Source organism: Pristis pectinata, chromosome 16 (assembly GCF_009764475.1).
Source record: "Pristis pectinata isolate sPriPec2 chromosome 16, sPriPec2.1.pri, whole genome shotgun sequence".
NCBI lineage: Eukaryota > Metazoa > Chordata > Chondrichthyes > Rhinopristiformes > Pristidae > Pristis > Pristis pectinata.
In genome coordinates this window covers 37,721,437-37,738,569 of record NC_067420.1, presented here as the reverse complement: position 1 = coordinate 37,738,569, position 17,133 = coordinate 37,721,437, and the positions used below count along the sequence as shown (strand labels likewise).

The 17,133-nt window shown below is 41.0% G+C and overlaps 2 protein-coding genes across 5 annotated transcripts in view; one reads left to right on the top strand and one right to left on the bottom strand.

The window, feature by feature from the left end:
• LOC127578870 (tumor protein p53-inducible nuclear protein 2) overlaps positions 1-11,333 on the top strand; it is a 45,038-nt gene extending 33,705 nt beyond the window's left edge. For 3 of the 4 annotated variants that reach the window (XM_052031399.1, XM_052031397.1, XM_052031400.1), the window contains exons 3-4: positions 166-496; positions 4,587-11,333. In XM_052031399.1, coding sequence (XP_051887359.1) covers positions 166-496; positions 4,587-4,836 — 581 coding nt within the window. In that variant the 3' untranslated portion in view covers positions 4,837-11,333. The remainder of the gene's footprint in view (positions 1-165; positions 497-4,586) is intronic. The other variant, XM_052031401.1, reaches the window with a different exon arrangement.
• A 3,666-nt stretch (positions 11,334-14,999) lies between these two features.
• ncoa6 (nuclear receptor coactivator 6) overlaps positions 15,000-17,133 on the bottom strand; it is a 48,940-nt gene continuing 46,806 nt past the window's right edge. Inside the window, exon 17 of the transcript XR_007957585.1 lies at positions 15,000-15,449. The gene's annotated coding sequence lies outside the window, so the exon portion shown is untranslated. The remainder of the gene's footprint in view (positions 15,450-17,133) is intronic.

Genomic DNA, 17,133 nt, shown 5'->3' with positions numbered 1-17,133 from the left:
ATGACTAATCAGTCTCTTTTTGTTTTTTGTTTTTGTTTTACCCCCCCCCCCTTCCCTTCAACCCCTTTGAACCCGATTCTTTTGATTGTCTCGCACAAACTGTTACGGCCACCGTTCACACCACTGGATGTCCCTCCTACCCGTACCCGCACGTTGCAAATTTAGATGATTGCAATACCCCCTCAAGTGAAGAAGTGGAGGTGAAGGTTAACACCACCGTGCCTGACGACACCCCTCCACCGGCCCCTTCTTCGCTTGAGTCTCTTTGTCACTGTGGCAGTGACTCCAGTCCTCCGCAGTCTTCACCCTGCACGTTGGAAGAGAGTTGGTTTGTCACCCCTCCCCCCTGTTTTACTGCAGAAGGCCAGGATGAAATCCAGGTGGAGAGCAGCCCCTTGGAAAACCTGCTCATTGAGCACCCGAGCATGTCTGTTTACGCTGACAGCAACACCAACATCAGCACCCTGGAGGATGCAAATGAGGAGGTCGGCAATGGGTAAGAACTGTCTGGGCTCTGACTGCGAGAGTGTGGAGGGTGGGGGTCGATGTGATTGGAAGCACCTTTCTTCTTCTGCAATAATTGAATGCCCCCTTTCAATATCATTAAATATACAGTAACACTCCAATACTCTGGCACAGCCCGATGAACAGATTTTCCAGACTATTGGGTGTTATTACTACATCAACGCACTTTTAATTTCCTTTTTTTGTGCATGTTGTATAGTAGTATAATCTTTTCCTGTGAATTGGGTGATTTTAAAGGGAGCAGGGAATTGAGTTCTGTGGGCTAAAAGGGAATGGGAAATAGAACCCAGTAAGTTTGAGCCTGTCAAACGCTCCGGACTAATGAGTAAGCCAGATGCCAAACTATCACATTGAGTTTTACTGTAGTTTCTCCCAACTTAATTGCAAAGGTTTGCAACAATGCTGTTGTTACCTTGTAGACTTGACTATTCCAATGTGATCCCAGCTGTTCCTGCTCAATCACTTCGCTGCAAGACATTGTCATCCAGAACTCTACTCTTTTTGTTCTGAATCAGATCCTCTGCTCACTCACCTACAACGGCTCGCCGATAAGCAACACCTCTTAAACCTTCATCCTTGTTTTCAAATCCCTCCAAGGTCTCCCTCTCTCTGCAATCTCCACAGCCCAACAACCCTCCTCCGAGCTCCCTGCACTCCTCCAATTCTGGCCTCTCAATCAACCTGAATTTAGTCATTGAAAATCCAAAAAAAACAGCAGACTCTGAGAATCTGAAATAAAAACAAGAAATGGTGGAAGTGCTCAGTAGATCAGCTTGAGTGTTGCCAGCAGTTCCTGTTTTCGTTTATGATTTGCGTCAGTCCACCACTGACAACCTTGCCGTCAGCTGCCAAGGTTCCAAACTCTGGAATTCCTCCCAAAACATCTCCCGCCCCTTTACCACATGCCTCACCCTAGCTTTTGACAAACTTTTTGTTAATCTGCCTTGGAATCTCATTTGGTATGGTGTCAACTTTTGTTTCATGTTTTGCTCAAAGACACTATATAAACATGGGTTGGTGATTGTAAGCCTAGTTGGAACAAAATGTATTAATTTACTCAATCGACCTATGTACTCTTCAGAGTTCTTTCTGTATTGATTTGTTCTTTTTGTTTAGCTTAATGAAAACTGTGGAAGATGCAACTTTAGATGTATAAAACCTCAAAGTCAAAGAATGGGAATGATGGTTTAAAGAAAGTTAGTGAATAAACCACACAATCCATACAATTTCTGGCCTGTGGTTTATATTGTGGTTCTCACAGAAGTACACAGTTTATTAGCTGTGTTATGTTTGTGCGCAGTCTAGTTTCCATCTGCCACAGTCTTCCTCTCGCCTGTTTGGTTGAGCCACAACCATGGAAATGTTGCTGTAAGGCAGTGTTTCCCTCCTTTTATCTTCAATGTTTTGCTGGATTTGCTTTGGACTGCTGTCAACACTTTCAAAGAATATTTCCAGATTTCCTTACGTCAATGAAGGAGGCCATTTGGCCCATTAGGTCTCTATGCTGGCTCACAGAGCAATTCCGTTTCCCCACTAATTTTCCCTATAGTCTATCCTTCCCACGTTTCCATCAATTCCCCCCCCGATTCTACAACCTATCTACACTTGGGGCAACTTACAGCGGCCAATGAATCTACCAACCCGCACATCTTTGGCATAGGATCGCAAGGCATGGAAACAGACTATTCGGCTCAATTCATTGACACAGGTCAAGGGGCACCCTATTTTATTAACCCCATCACGCATCACTTAGTCCGTAGCCTTCTGTAACTAAATGATTTAAGTGCTCATCTAGTGATCCATCTTCAACCACTTTCCCAGGCAGTGCGTTCCAGGTGCTTATCACTCTCTGAGTGAAGAAGATCTCCCTCGTATCTTCTCTGAATCTCTTTCCCCTTACCCGAAATCTGTTTTATCTGTCTCTGATCTGGGGAAAACTTTCCTGCAGCTTACACTATGTATACCCCTCATACTTTTATATACCTCAATCATCTCCCCTCTTAACCCTCTCCACGTGTGGCAGGAAACCAGAGTATCCGGAGGAATCCCATGCTGTCACAGGGAGAACGTGCAAACTCCACACAGACAGCACTGGGAGGACAGGATTGAACCTGGGTCGCTGGAACTATGAAATGGCAGCTTTACTTGCTATGCTGCCCTATATTCGAGCTGTTGGCCTTGGGAACATTAGCCACCTTAAGTAAACGCAACTGTTTTTTTCAAAAAGTATATGCTTATAATTTCACTAATTCACTAATTTCACTAATTCCCTCCACCAAATATCATGGAATTCATGCATAAATACCTTATGTCCTACCTACAATGCTCTGGATGCTTTTTGAATAAATGCACATTTATTAGTTGTCATCTTTTATTTATCAGAGGGAAATATTTTTTAATAGATGTTCCTATTCAATTTTTTTATAGTATGTGCTATTTGGCAGTCACTTTTGAAAACATATACTGTATTCTAAATGAAGTGATGTTAACTGCCAGCAGTGTCTGTAGCTGGGAGTTTCCTTGGATCTGCTCCATCCATCCCTCCCCCACTCCCTCTGGTAACCCTGCCAGAAGAACAACTAAAACCCAAAGAAGTTGGAGTGGCTCTTAAAGGAAATGCAAATGTACTTGATGTATAGCCCTCGCACTAAGAAGAGGTGAAAATTATTTGGATTCACATGGAAGCTACCAAGGATAAAGATTGCATTTTTCAGAGGTTGTGCACATCCACCCACTCCCCATTTTAGAACTGGTAAGGTTGTGGATGGGAGACCTTGTAGTAGATCTCTGTCTGTGTGTCTCTCTCTGTCTGTGTGTGTCTCTCTCTCTCTGTCTTTCTGTCTTGAAGGGTTGTTTCCACTAGATGAGATTAACAATAATGATGGAAAAGTATCGTTTTCATCAGAAATTCTTTCTTCAAAACTTGAAGTTTTAAAGTTTTGAAGTGATCAATTTTTCTGTATATTAGGGGATGAACATTTAATTTTCATTCCTTTAGTGGGTGTGGGAATTGCCGGCAAGCTTGGCTTTTGCTGCCTACATTAAAGTGTAGGGCATTTCAGTGTGAATCACATTGCTCTGAGTCTAGAGATATGTAGGCTGGGTAAAGGTGCAAATTCCCTTCCTTTGCTGAAGAGTGTGGGAGAACCAGAAGGTGGCACTATACGCCAGTCCAGTGGCTTTATAGACGTGGATCTCTTGAGTGGTGGGATTTGAATTCACTCATGCCTTTTTGGTCTGGTGACTTCTGCCTCAAGTGGCACAGCTGCCTCACAGCTCCAGTGACCCCAGGTTCAATACTGGCTTCCAGTGCCCGTCTGTGTGGAGTTTGCACATTCTTCCAGTGACTGTAAGTGTTTTCCTCTGGGTTCCCCATTATCCTCCTATATTCCAGAGATAAGATAAGATATCTTTATTAGTCACATGTACATCAAAACACACAGTGAAATACATATTTTGCATAGAGTGTTCTGGGGGCAGCCTGCAAGTGTCGCCACGCTTCCGGTGCCAACACAGCATGCCCACAACTTCCTAACCCGTACGTCTTTGGAACGTGGGAGGAAACCGGAGCGCCCGGAGGAAACCCACGCAGACAAGGGGAGAACGTACAAACTCCATACAGACAGCGGACGGGATCGAACCCGGGTTGCTGGCACTGTAATAGCGTTATGCTAACCGCTGCACTACCGTGCCTGCAGATGTGAGGTTTGGTAGATTAATTGGCCATGATAACTTGCCTCCAGTGTATAGTGTTGATGGTAGAATTGGTGAAAATGTGTGAATAGGCTACAAGGGAAATTAGTAGGGGAATGAGATTGCTCTGTGGGCTACTATAGACTTGATATGCTGAATAAATACCTTCTGCGTTGTAAGGAAATAGAGAAAACATGTTTTTATTTTGCTTCCTTTACAGTTGGAGGGATAGCTCAGATATACAATGTGCATATGGCAGGTTAGCAGAGAAACAATGGTGTGGATGCAATGGGCTGAATCCTGTCTCTGTGTTAGAAAACTCTGATTGCAGACAAAATGTGAAACCTGCTCTCTTGCTCTCTTTGTAGAAACACAGCTCAGACCAGGGTAGAACGGTGGGCGCCCCCAGCTCCTGCAGCAGTTTTAGGACGAACTGGCATCTTGGAAAAGGCAAATCAGGTCCGCCGCATCCAACGGGCGAAACAACGGGTTGAAAAACGCCAGCTGAGCCGCAACAGAATTCAGAGGCAGAACCTTGCAAGGGAGTGTCGTTTCCACCGGACCAAACACCAAGGCAACTTTGTGCACCAGCCACCCCGACGCCAATACAACTACTAAACCACTTCAGGAAACTGGGCGTTTTGGGTCAGTCAGATGGCATTAACAATAACCTTGGACAAACTGTGCACCTCACCGCGCAAGGTTTTCATTTTAGCTGGCCTTTTTGTTCTGAGCGTAGCTCTTTTCAAATAAAAGTTGTTCCATGCTCCGACAAGGACACATCATTTGGGACCTTCTCTTACTTGTCTTTCTGCTTAGCTCGCCTCTTTTTAGGAATGTGTAAATGAGCTTGGCCATTTGCTTTCCTTCCTAAGTAAGCCTCAGTTACATTGGCTAGTAGAACCCCAGTGCTTGCTTTGCTTTCTGAATGCATTCAGGCAAATTGAAATGCTCATGTGCCAATGGGTAGTAGTGAACCTTCTACCGCATCTGCCTATTCCAGCCTGCAGTAGTCAGCTATGTGGGTTTAACTTACCCGGACTAGGGTTGGAACTCAAGTTAGTTGACCTTTTTCTGCTTGAATCTATTTCACTGGGAAAATGCTTCAGGTTTAAATGGATATAATTGCCTTTGTCTAGCCAGTTTGTAAAGAATTGTTGATAAGTTTACAGAATACTCTGGATTTTTCTCACCAGATCAAGAAGTTCTTTTTGCATTACTCCTGCATTCCTGGTCCCTCTCACCTGCTCTTGTAATATCCCAGTCCAGAGAAGTCCTATCCTTTTTGTACAGTTCCTGAACCTTCATACACAAGGAGCAAGGGCGAGTTTATCTCTTTATGGCCCTGGAACTGAAGACCTCGCTTCTTTTATCTATCTTCACACTTTGAAGTCTTATTAGGTATTACCTCTTCGTTAAGCTTCACATGCCTCTTGACAAGTAGGTCAACAGGCTTGTTCGTCAAACTTCCAAATTTGCTTTTACCACACACGGCATTCTTTATCAGGTAATATACTAGCTTCATTCAACAATTGGAAAATAGAAATACTATCTCTGCTGATACCTTCTTCAAATCCGACACTATCAAATGTTGTCCACTGCACTGGTGTCGCCACTTGGAGCTGCATTATTCGTCTCACTAATATCAACACATTTAAGGCAATAGTATCCTCATTGGAACTATATCCATCAGTCATATTATCTGCACCTGACTTATTTGCTAGATCCGGCCCCAATGCAAATGCCAAGTCCCTCCTGATAAAGTCGGTTTATCTAATGTCTGTTTGTTGGTTTTAGAACCACGTTCTAAAATTAAAGCAATGATGTTCTTTTTTTTTCCCAATGAATTCCAATTGAAGGAGCCTATTATTCTCATTGTTTATCCAAGTGGATGGTAGTCTCTCTAACCGACAACATCCTTGCCCACACAGTAATCTGAACTAATACCAACTGCCGCCTTAATGACCTTCTTAATCCTGGGTTCACTTTTCTCATTGGTCCTCTCACCTTCACCACTGAAGTGTCCACCTAGTCACCATTGCCTCTTGTTGACCATGGCCAATTATCTTTGTACCATTAGTGGCATTAAGTCAATGAAGTCTTCCAGAGCTTTGTCTAGAGTGGGGATTTGCATTGACCTGAGGTTAAAGTTCTTACTGAAGGAGGTTATTTACTTCAAAGGAAGTGGATCAGATGAATTTACCAGTGTAAGAAGTGTTATGATTGTCGATTTATTTTGGGGAAACTGCTTGATGCTTCTCTCTGGGTTTTGGTGTCATTCTGTTTAGCTGCTCGGTGAAAGGTTGCTAAACAAAGGAAGGGGAAATAATTGCATCCCCAAATGATATGTAGAAAGTTAGTCTGTGGAAAGTTGAGCTGTATGTTCGTGTTTTCACCTTGCCAACCAACGCAACAGAATCCTTAACCAGTCAATTTTTCAATGATTAAAAAATATCTTAACCCCAATCTTACAGTTAAAGATTCAATAACCAATTAACTTCTGATAATCAAGGCAGGGTCATGCAGTGATTTTGTTACCGGACCAGTAACCCAGAGAACTTGAATTCAAGTCCCACAATTCTGAAGGGTCTTTGACCTAAATATTAACTCTGTTTCACTTTCCACAGATGCTGCCTGACCTGCTGAGTGTTTCTGGCTTTTCCTGTCTTTTGTTCAAATTCCATCATAATTGTTTGAAAATTAGAGTTCAGTTTTAGTTTTTCAAGTACAAAAAAAATTGTCACTGGTAAAATTGGCCATGAAGCTGCCAAATTGTAAAAAGAACTCAGCAGGTTTATTAACTTTTTTTATTGAAAGAAACCTATCAACCTTCTGGTCTGGTGTAAGTGTGGTTCTAGTTTCTCCCGATTCTGAGACTCCTGCTCTGAATGGACCAACAAACAACTGGTTAAATCAAAATTTTCAGCAATTCAAGAAGGTCTGACATTGGTTCCCCATGACTCAGAGAGCTAAACAGTTAGTATAAACCCAGTGATGCCCAGTTCAATAAAGCTATTGAAAGTGGAGCAATACCAAAAGAATAGAGGAACTTAGCGAGTCAGACAGCACCTATAGAGGGAAATGGACTGTTGACATTTTGGGTCGAGACCCTTCATCTGGGCTGGAAAGAAAGAGGGGAGATAGCCAGTATAAAAGGGTGGAGGGAAGGGGTGGAGCAAGAGCTGGCAGGTGATAGGTGGATCTAGGTGAAGGGGGGGTGATAGGCAGATGAGGGAGGGAGTGGGAATGATGTCAGAAGCTGGGAGGTGACAGGTTGAAGTGACAAAGGGCTGAAGATGAACAGGTAAAGTGCTGGAGGAACTCCACGGGTCAGGCAGTGTCTATGGAGGGAAATGGACAGTCGACGTTTCAGGTCGAGACCCTTCATCGGATTATTAAAAATGGAAACTGACTACCATTATGATGCTGAAGATCATTTTATTTGAAAGGAGTCAGTTTTAAGTTGCCTTGGTTTTAAATCACTAACACTTATTTCCCAAGATGACAAGCCTCATTTGAATGGTTTCCCAATTTGGATCGAATCATTGTATTATTATGCCTCAACGGGAGACCATTTGGCCCCATAAGCTTGTGCTGGCTCTTTTGGAGCAATCCTGTCAACCTCATTCCCCAACTCTTTCTCTATCTCTGTTAATAACTGCCTGTCAATTCCCTTTCAAATGCCCTGATCGACTTTGTTCCTACCACTCTTACAGGCAGTGAGTTCCTGATCATAACCATATTCTGCATAAAAGGGCGTTTCTCTCATCCCTGCTGTATACTTGGCTCATCACTTTAAACCCGTGTCTTCCAGTCCTTGAACAATCCAATAACAGGAACAGCTTCTCTCTATGTCAATCTGTCATGATCTTGTAAACCTTCTCTCAATCTCCTTTGGTCTGCAAAGAACAACCTTAACTTTAGCCTAACTTTGCAGCTGAAATCTCTTACCACTAAAATGCTCTTGCATTTCTTCTGCATACAGTCCCCCTAGACCATTCACATCCTTTCTAAAGCATGGTGATAGGTTTCTACAAAACATCTTTGCTTTAGTACTCTGGCCTCTGAAGCCCAGGGTTTTTAAGAGTTAATGGATCTTGCCCTTTAATCACTTTTAAATCCATTTGATTCCCCTTCATCCTCTTTCTTCTTACAAACCTTGTTCTAAAATCTTTGTTCAGACCTTTTATCTAGAAATCAGTTACTATCATTCTTATCCTGAAAGCAAACAGTTGATATCATCCTTGACCTGTTGAAGAAGTTTAGTCTACAATTGGAACATCCCCTTAATAGCTAATTGTGACTGGTAACTCTCCAGATGGTGAAATCACTAGCCTGGACCTTCCAGGAATAATGTTCTGCATGGTATTATTAGAGCATCAGTGTATTTCATCATAATTGAACATTGAATCCAATGAACGTCTTCAGGACAAACTCATTGAAATATGTAACCCACACATTATTTAAACTAGCTGCATCAAATGGAGCTTAGCCTCAGGAAAGTACACTCCACAACAGTGTACCAGAATAAATACTACACAAAAATAACATGCAATGCAGATTGCATACGTGAATGCAGTGAATGCTGGAGATCTGAAATGAACCAAAAAAAAATGCTACTGGGTTCTAACAAAGGGTTACATTTTGTACTGTGACCTTTGCATTCAAGGTGCTGAGAAAACGACTGTGCATTTGGAACAATTCTGTTCGTTTTGTGGGCAATATCTTCCATGTCAACTCTTCTTGACCAGTCTTGGGCCTTTTGGTTTTGCAGTCTGTTCTTGCTAGATCTTAATGCCTCCATCCCAGCCTCCATATCAGCTTGTCACCAATACTAAGAATGTTTATCTTTTTAATTGCTTCCCCTCTAAAGATTAACTTTCTCCAGTTTTGAATTGACAAATGTTTGTGGGGTGTAGGTGGGATGCTTTCTGGCTCCAATTTATAAATGTGGTGCTTGCGAGATGCTTTGATTAAATATTCACACTGCACTGAAACTCTGCTGGTGTAACTGGGGCTTTCAAGAGCAATTTGTATCTACCTACTAACTTGTACTGAATGCCTTGTTATCAAAGAAGGTCCTGACCCTACAGTCTGACTTTGGATCAACCCAAGTGTGGTGCTGAACTGATAGAATTATACAACTTTATTTTGTAACTGAAAACATGTAAGTTTGTGGACAGTATTATTTCTTGAATACAACAACAACTAAAGGTTCTGAAGTATCTGCTGTGCTGTTGTGAGACCAGTGCTCTGAAATAGAATTGCTTGTCAGTGACTGGGATGAGAGTGTTCTGCTGATGTATGTTTTGAATAATTTATTTAAGGATATATGTGATTGTGTGAGCTGCAATTTTTCATGCTAAACTACACAGCACAGGCTCTCTCAGGGACAATACACCACAATGCAGTGTGTTAATTTAAATTAATGTCCATATAAATAAGAAACACATGAGGCTTATGTACATAATCTTTTTTTGCTCGTATTCATCAAGGATTTCAGGGTGGCTAATAAAAGGAGTAGAGTAATTTTTTCTCTCAGGATGAAGATTGCTGCTGTTCAAATAAAGCAGCAGCTTCATTTACTGTAATAATTTTCCATCAGTGCTATTTTGAGAATCCAGATTTGATTAAGTAATCGCATCCAGTCTATCACATTGAGGTGATGTACTTGGTTAAAAACCAACAGATGAATCTACACCTTTCGAGACTATTGTTTTGCATTGAAATGCTTTTGTTCACCTGTTCTGTGGAAAAACTTCTAAACCACAACTGCTTGGTCTACTGAAGAGGACCATATCTTTAGATACAAGTCCTTGAATTGTGATTTGTTATTGAAATTGTGTCTCACTACTTACTAAGCAGCTCATTTCTGTCAAAGGGTTGATGTACAATACTCAGTCCTCTGTGCATTGCTTTAAGTTTATATATTGCCTGAACTTAAAGCAATACTTTTATAGGGGAGGTGGAGCTAATATTAAAATGGCATTTCTCCTCTTTTCCCCACCAAGCTATGGCTTTGAAATGTAAAGTCTATTCTTCAATGCAAAAGAAGCAACTTTGCAATTCAGTGCACTGAAATTTCAAAAGAGAATGTTACAAGATTGAAATGGGCTAATTAATCCATCAAATCTCTGCTCATATACACCTCTGGATGAGGTCCCTATTGTAATCTCACTCTTTTACTTGATTTCCATTATCCACTTAATTTCCAATAGTTCTTTTTCTGTACATTTTTCGTTTTGTGTTTCTGATGTATAATATTTAAATATGTAACATGCACATCTAATTAGCACTAAATTGCCATACGACGCCATCAAACCTAGTAGAATAAAACTTGATACTAGAGGGTGTTCTGTCTTTTAACTTTTGTGGTTCTATTAATTGTGTATTGTTGAGAAACTACACATCTTTGTGTTAGCATAACGTAGTATCTGGGTCCTTGTTCTAACTGCAATCTGAATGTGTCATCAGATATGTTTATTGACAATACTGCCTGACCGTGAGTTGGAGGTAGCTGAGGCCTGTGACTTGCAGCAAAGTCTATTGTCGATTTATTCAAACTTCAGCAACATATCCGTGTATAAGCAGTATCATTTCTGCAGGGAAGTGCGATGAGTGGTGGAGTGTTGCATATTATGTGAACGTTCCATAGCAGTGTGGCCACCAAGCCTGATGGGGTAATTTCCATGTCAAACATCTCCACTATCGCTGGGCACAGTATTGTCAGTATTTGCAGCCATGTTTAAAATAAAAAGTACTTAAAGTTAGTTATAACAGCTTGTGTTCATCAGTAAGTTACCTCTCATGTATTGATTTGTGCACGTGCCTTCCATTCTGGGGCTGAAGTGATGAGTTTTTAATTTGAGATGAGTGTGTGTGTGTGAACAGAAATTGACACTTGAATGGCAACAGTAAAGTCCTATGCAAAACAAAGGGCAGCTTGAGTTTTTTTTGGGTCTCATAACTGTTTCCAAACTGTGTGTTTCTAAATATTGGAAGTGTGAAATGTAACTGGATTATGGATGTTGCAGTAGTGCTTGTTGTTATAGCCACTTGCTGACTGTGGGAACTTCATTATTTTCATAAAAAAAAATCACCTTTTTTCCCAAAAACTATTGCATTTGTGTCCTTAATTGTGTTTGGTAATTGTCTGTGAAGCTTTATAATGATTCTTCCCGTGAAGATTTGTGGAAGACTTCAAATACTTTATGTACAAAAGTTTGGCCTCTTCCCCCCAGGAGAGTAACATACAAGTACTGCAGGGGTTTTAAAGTGGGTTAGTATCCCCAACTAATGGATCTTGCTACGGTCCACTTGGTTCAGATTCTAGCTTCACAGGACATACTGATACTAGATTAAAATGTATAGCCTACTGTTGAACAGTTCTAAAGTATAAACTGAGTGTGTAGTTGCTGAAGTACAACACCTAGCCACAATTTCAACAGGATGATTGTTTTGAAATTCAATGCAGAGTTATTCTGGAACTCAGAACTTTATCAAGGTGGCAATGTTTAAACTGGGATGTAAAATCATCTCAACCAGCCAGTACTGCATTATAAAGAGGCAGTTCACAAGTTTGTTGGCATAATTTTAGTTAATAGGGTAGCAATCCCTTAACCCTGATAGGTTATAATTTTTGCATCAGTCTGTGTGAACCATCACTGGGGCAATGTGGCCCTTAGTCAATTTGGCCCTATTCATCTGGCTTCTTGCTTAGCTTCACCAGTGCTTCAATCCAGTCATTGTCCGGAGACTCAGATACTTTCCTCGTGCACAAGCATCTGAATCTTGTGCTGCTGTTTTTAATTTCTACCCCACGTCCAGGCTGTAGTCCATCCCTAGTCAACCGCCCCCCCCCCCCCTTCCCTCCTAGTACACAAAGGTGGCTTATTTTTCATGTTTTCAGGGGTTCTTGAAACTGCACACTCATTCTTTCTCTGCTGTTCACTCCAAATCCAATGCCCCTTGTCTGAGTATTGAACATGTGGTTACCTCCTAAGTTCTACACCAATTGGAATTCTAGTCCACCAGGACAACCCTAATGCATATTAATCCTCAAACTTGCTGCATTCTCAGTAGCGGGGTTGACTAGGTCCATGTGTGCACTCTTGGTGTGAGTGTCAGTTCATTATATTTTTACCTATTTCCACTTTGTCCAGAGACTCTCCACAAGTTGCACTACCTCCTACCCCTTGGGCTATTGTTCCTCAACTTATCCAGCATCATGCAACTGCTCAAATCCTGTACTTTATCTGCTTGATATCAAGTCCCAACTGTCTTCAAAGAATGCCTACTTGGGCACCCTGCCCTTTTCCTTAAACAATAGAATGTCAATTGTGTTCCAGTGCTGTGTCTAAATTGTAAGCATCCAAAATTGTGACATGTCAGTTTTCAAACCAAGATGTTGCTGTTCTGAATCTTGGCCTTCCTGGTTGTTCAACAACTTTAAATCTCACTACTGTTCGGTCTCACCAATATACAGTTCTATGATCTCTCTGCTCCTGCAGCTGTGGCTTCCTGTGTATTTGTACAAAAAAACTGCTATACACCCAAGTTACAATACAGGGAGCAAGTTCACTGGACACATTTTGCATAGATAAAAACTAACCAGTGACTGAGTTTGATGGGTGTAAGATTATTAAAAGGTATAGGCAGTCTAAACTTTTAGAACATAAGTACTATTTGCCTCATTGCTGAAACATACTAGAGCACAACAGATTATACAAATGCAAGCTGTACTATTGAACACAATTCCAGACATTTAGAAATTATTTGATTTGGTTGAATGAAGGTAATACAAATGTGGCATTGAAATAAGATGGTTATTCCTTCCCCTTTCAAAACTGCACCCCTATCCTTTCCCTGTTCTCTTTATACTGAATCCCAATGTCTCATCTTTGTGTTTACCTCACCCCCCAAATCCACTGCATTGCAATTAAATGGAGTAGCAAAGTTAAGAATCCACAGCCTGTTACATTAGTCCAGAAGTTTCCAGAAAATTAATTGGGAAGAACAAATTGAAAACTTTCTAATTCCATTTCCTACCAGGAAATACCTACCAGGTATACAGGAATTTAACATTTCTAATACTTCATTGGGTAAAGGAACTGCAACCCATGCCTTCAGATTTTACAATCAAGGCTACTGGCAAGCTAACAGGACCTCTGGCTGGTTGAGGAAGGAGCAGCATTGTCCAACCAATTGAAGTGCCTAGAATTACCATTCCCTTCAGAAGATGCTGGAGGTAATGCAAGCATTGAACTTGTGAGAGGCAGATGATGACTGACGATTTGGACTATCAAAAGACTAAGTTGTCATCAGTGGGGTGCCGCAGGGATTGGAACTGGGGCCTTCGTAAGTGCAACATCTCCAAGGTTGCTGGAGAACCAAATGCTAGTGGCAGAGAGAGTGGGGGGACAGCCCGAGTGAACAGGCAAGGATGTGGGAGATGGAATAATGCATAAAGTGTCAGGTTATCTACTTTGGTGGAAAAAAAATAGAAAAAACAGCAATTTTGAATGGTGAGAGGTTGAAAGGTTTTGGTGTTCAGAGGATCCTGGGCTTCCTCAAACCTGAATCACTAAGTCAATGTGCATGTACAACAAGCAAATAGTCTGGCCAATATTTCAAAAAGATGAGTAGAAGAGTAGAGGTTTCTTACTGTAATTATGTAGGACATTACTGAGATTGTGCCTGGAATATTATATACAGGTCTAGTCTACTTACAAGGCTCAAAAGGTCCGCTAGATTGATTCTATAATTGAGAGAGGCAGCAGGGACATGAGATTGACCAAACACCACCTATTTACTCTGCAGCCAGGAAGAATGCAAGGTGATCTCACTTAAACATACACAAGTCTTGACAGCGTAGACGGGGGATGATGCTTTCCCTGAAAGAGGTATCCAGAGTCTCTCGAAATCCGGTGTCTTTAAATCTCATTCTCATAGGAAGATATCAACCAAATTAGGATTGGGATGAGAAGTTTCTTCACCTAGAGGGCCGTAAATGTTAAAATTCCCTACTCCAAAGGACCCGTCGTTGAGTATATCCAAAAATCAAAAGGCAAAGGATGAGGTTAGAATAGGAAAGTGGTGCTGAGTTTAAGATAACCGAATGGCAGAGAAGAGGCCAAGTGTTCTTTTGTTCTAACCTGCAAATCACATTTTCTTCCCGAAGGAGATTTGAACAAATTTCATTGGGTGAGGAACACATACTGCACTATTTGGACAAGGTTACAACTAAACTGCATTCTGAAACACCTGCCAGGTCAAAGAGGAGAGGGTTGCCAAATATAACAAATGGTTATTACCAAGATTTGCAACTAATTTTCATTTGAACATTTAATGTTATTAATACAAGTGGGATGAACTACATATCTGTACAAAATCTTAAGAGTTGTGATTAGTGGAAATATTATAGACTGGGGTGAAGAGTGTAAGCAAATTACCAACTGATACTTAAAAATTATTACAATTGCCCTTTGCTGCTTAGTTTTTCATGAACCATTCTCCATAGCAGACAGTGGAGAGATGGCTATTCATTCTTGCCTCTTCCACACATTGAAAGTTCAAGTAGCCTCAGTTTGCACTGTCACTACAGTTTCATTGGTTATGATTAGAGGCATCAACATCTACCAGAGGGACTGGATTCCATTTTAATACCTCAAAAAGATAGAATAATTTTTCCATTTCAAAAGGAGGGAGAAAATGTATGTGACCACATAAAGTGAACTAACAGTATAGACTTGCTGGTAAGGGATACTGCTTCACACTCAACATCCAGTGGAGATGGGCTTTATTGCACCCTCGTACAAATATTCACATACAGTATTTAAGACTTGAACACAATTTAACAGTCAGTAAATACCAAATTAAAAATAACATACTATATTTTACCAAGGTTGGTGACAGTGACAAAAGCTGGCAACTTACTTTAGCTTTGCAACAGAAATTACCAGTACGGTTACTTTCCAGTGGGGTTTTACTGGCTGTATGACAGGTTTTTACCTTGTTAAACAGTTTCAGGATTCAAAAAACTTTTTTTTTAAAGTCACATTTCAGTGGGACAAATATTAAAACAGTACTCTATACACAATTTCATGCTAGAAAAGTAGCTTGGAAAAATTATTTAAATTCACAAACATTTACACTTCACAGGTTTACAATTGTGAGATTTTATTTGGATTTCCTTCGTTTTGTCTGTGTAGGGCTGGTGGCTGTACTCGTATCTAGGAGAAAGAAGAGAACAGGAAAATATTAAAACAGTAGTCACTATTTCTGAGCTACAGGTCAAGAAAGACCCGTGTTCCAACTGGCAGGTTACCCAGAGTTGCTGCAGTGGGAACATTACACAATGAATTCAACAAGATCACAAGACAAGGGAGCAGAAGCAGGCCATTCGGCCCATCGAGTCTGCTCCAAGGAAAGGGAAATAGAAATGAGAAATGGGGAATGGGGGGAAGAAGAAAAAAAACAACTATTCTAATCCCAATTACCGGCCTTATCCCCATATCCCTTGATATCCTGACTATTTAGATATCTATCTATCTCCTCCTTGGACGCCCCCACTGATCTGGCTTCCACTGCTGTACGTGGCAAGGAGTTCCACAAATTCACCACCCTCTGGCTAAAGAAATTTTTCCTCATCTGTTTTGAAACTGTACCCTCTAATTCTAAGATTGTGCCCTCTGGTCCTGGACTCACCCACCAAGGGAAACAGCCTAGCCACATCTACTCTGTCCTTTCCTATCAATATGAATGGTTCATTAGGCAGTGTTAAGATGTTAATGTATTAAGCAACTGTACAAATTCAATACAATCACTGGCCTGGAAAACCCCCACACACAGGGTTCACAAACATAGAGAACTGTTGGAGAAACGTAGGAAGTGGATGCTGGATGAAGATCAGCAGAAATACTCACAACACTGGGGCACCAGAGGCCGAGGGGAGACCTGATAGAAATTTCTAAGATTATGAGAGGCACAGATAGGGTAGACAGTCAACCCTTCTCCCACAGGGTAGAAATATCAATTTACAGTGAGGGAGAAGATTAAAAGTTTTTTTAAAAAAAATACACACACACACAACACACACACACAGAGTGGTGGTGCCTGGAATGGGCTGTTGGGGAGTGGAAGCAGATACAACAGACCGTTTAAAAGACAATAGCATTTAAAAGACTGTTAGGATAGGTACATGAATATGCAGGAAGTGGAGGGATATGGATCACGTGCAGGCAGAAGAGAATTTAATTCTGCATCAAGTTTGGCGCAGACATTGTGGGCCAAGGGGCGTGTTCCTGTGCTGTACTGTTCTATGTAACACAGCAGCTTGTCATCACTTTTCTAAGCTTACTCAGAAATATGGCTTCTTGGTCAAGATTCCACAGAATAAACGAGTTGCAATTTCCAATGCCTGATTCGAGGTGATTGACAAAACAAATTACATATTTTCCCAAGTAATAAAAACCCAGCACAGAATTCTACATCCTGAACAGAGCGTTCATTTTATTTATAACTCACGCATGGCATGACAATTTTGTAAGATTACTTCAGGTCTCCATTTCAGATCACGTTCATGAATAATTAAATACCAAAGTTACTCCATACAGTAATCTTTCCTCCCAAGTTTGTCCAGTTTGTGGCCCAGTTTTTCCTCTTCCCCCAATCCCCTCCTCAAAGAGAAAACCTTCACTGGCGAGGTAATTGGACATCTGAGCTCTAAAGTATGCTTTTAATTATTAATAAATATAACAAGCATTCCAATGCATTCCAACACTTCAATAATTTTTAAAATTTACTGGTGCAAAATTGAGAATGTTATACACTGTCACTGTACATTTGAGATAGACAATGAACCAGAGGTCCAAGGTTTCATGGTGACTCCTTGCTTAATTGCTGCCTGCTTTGGAA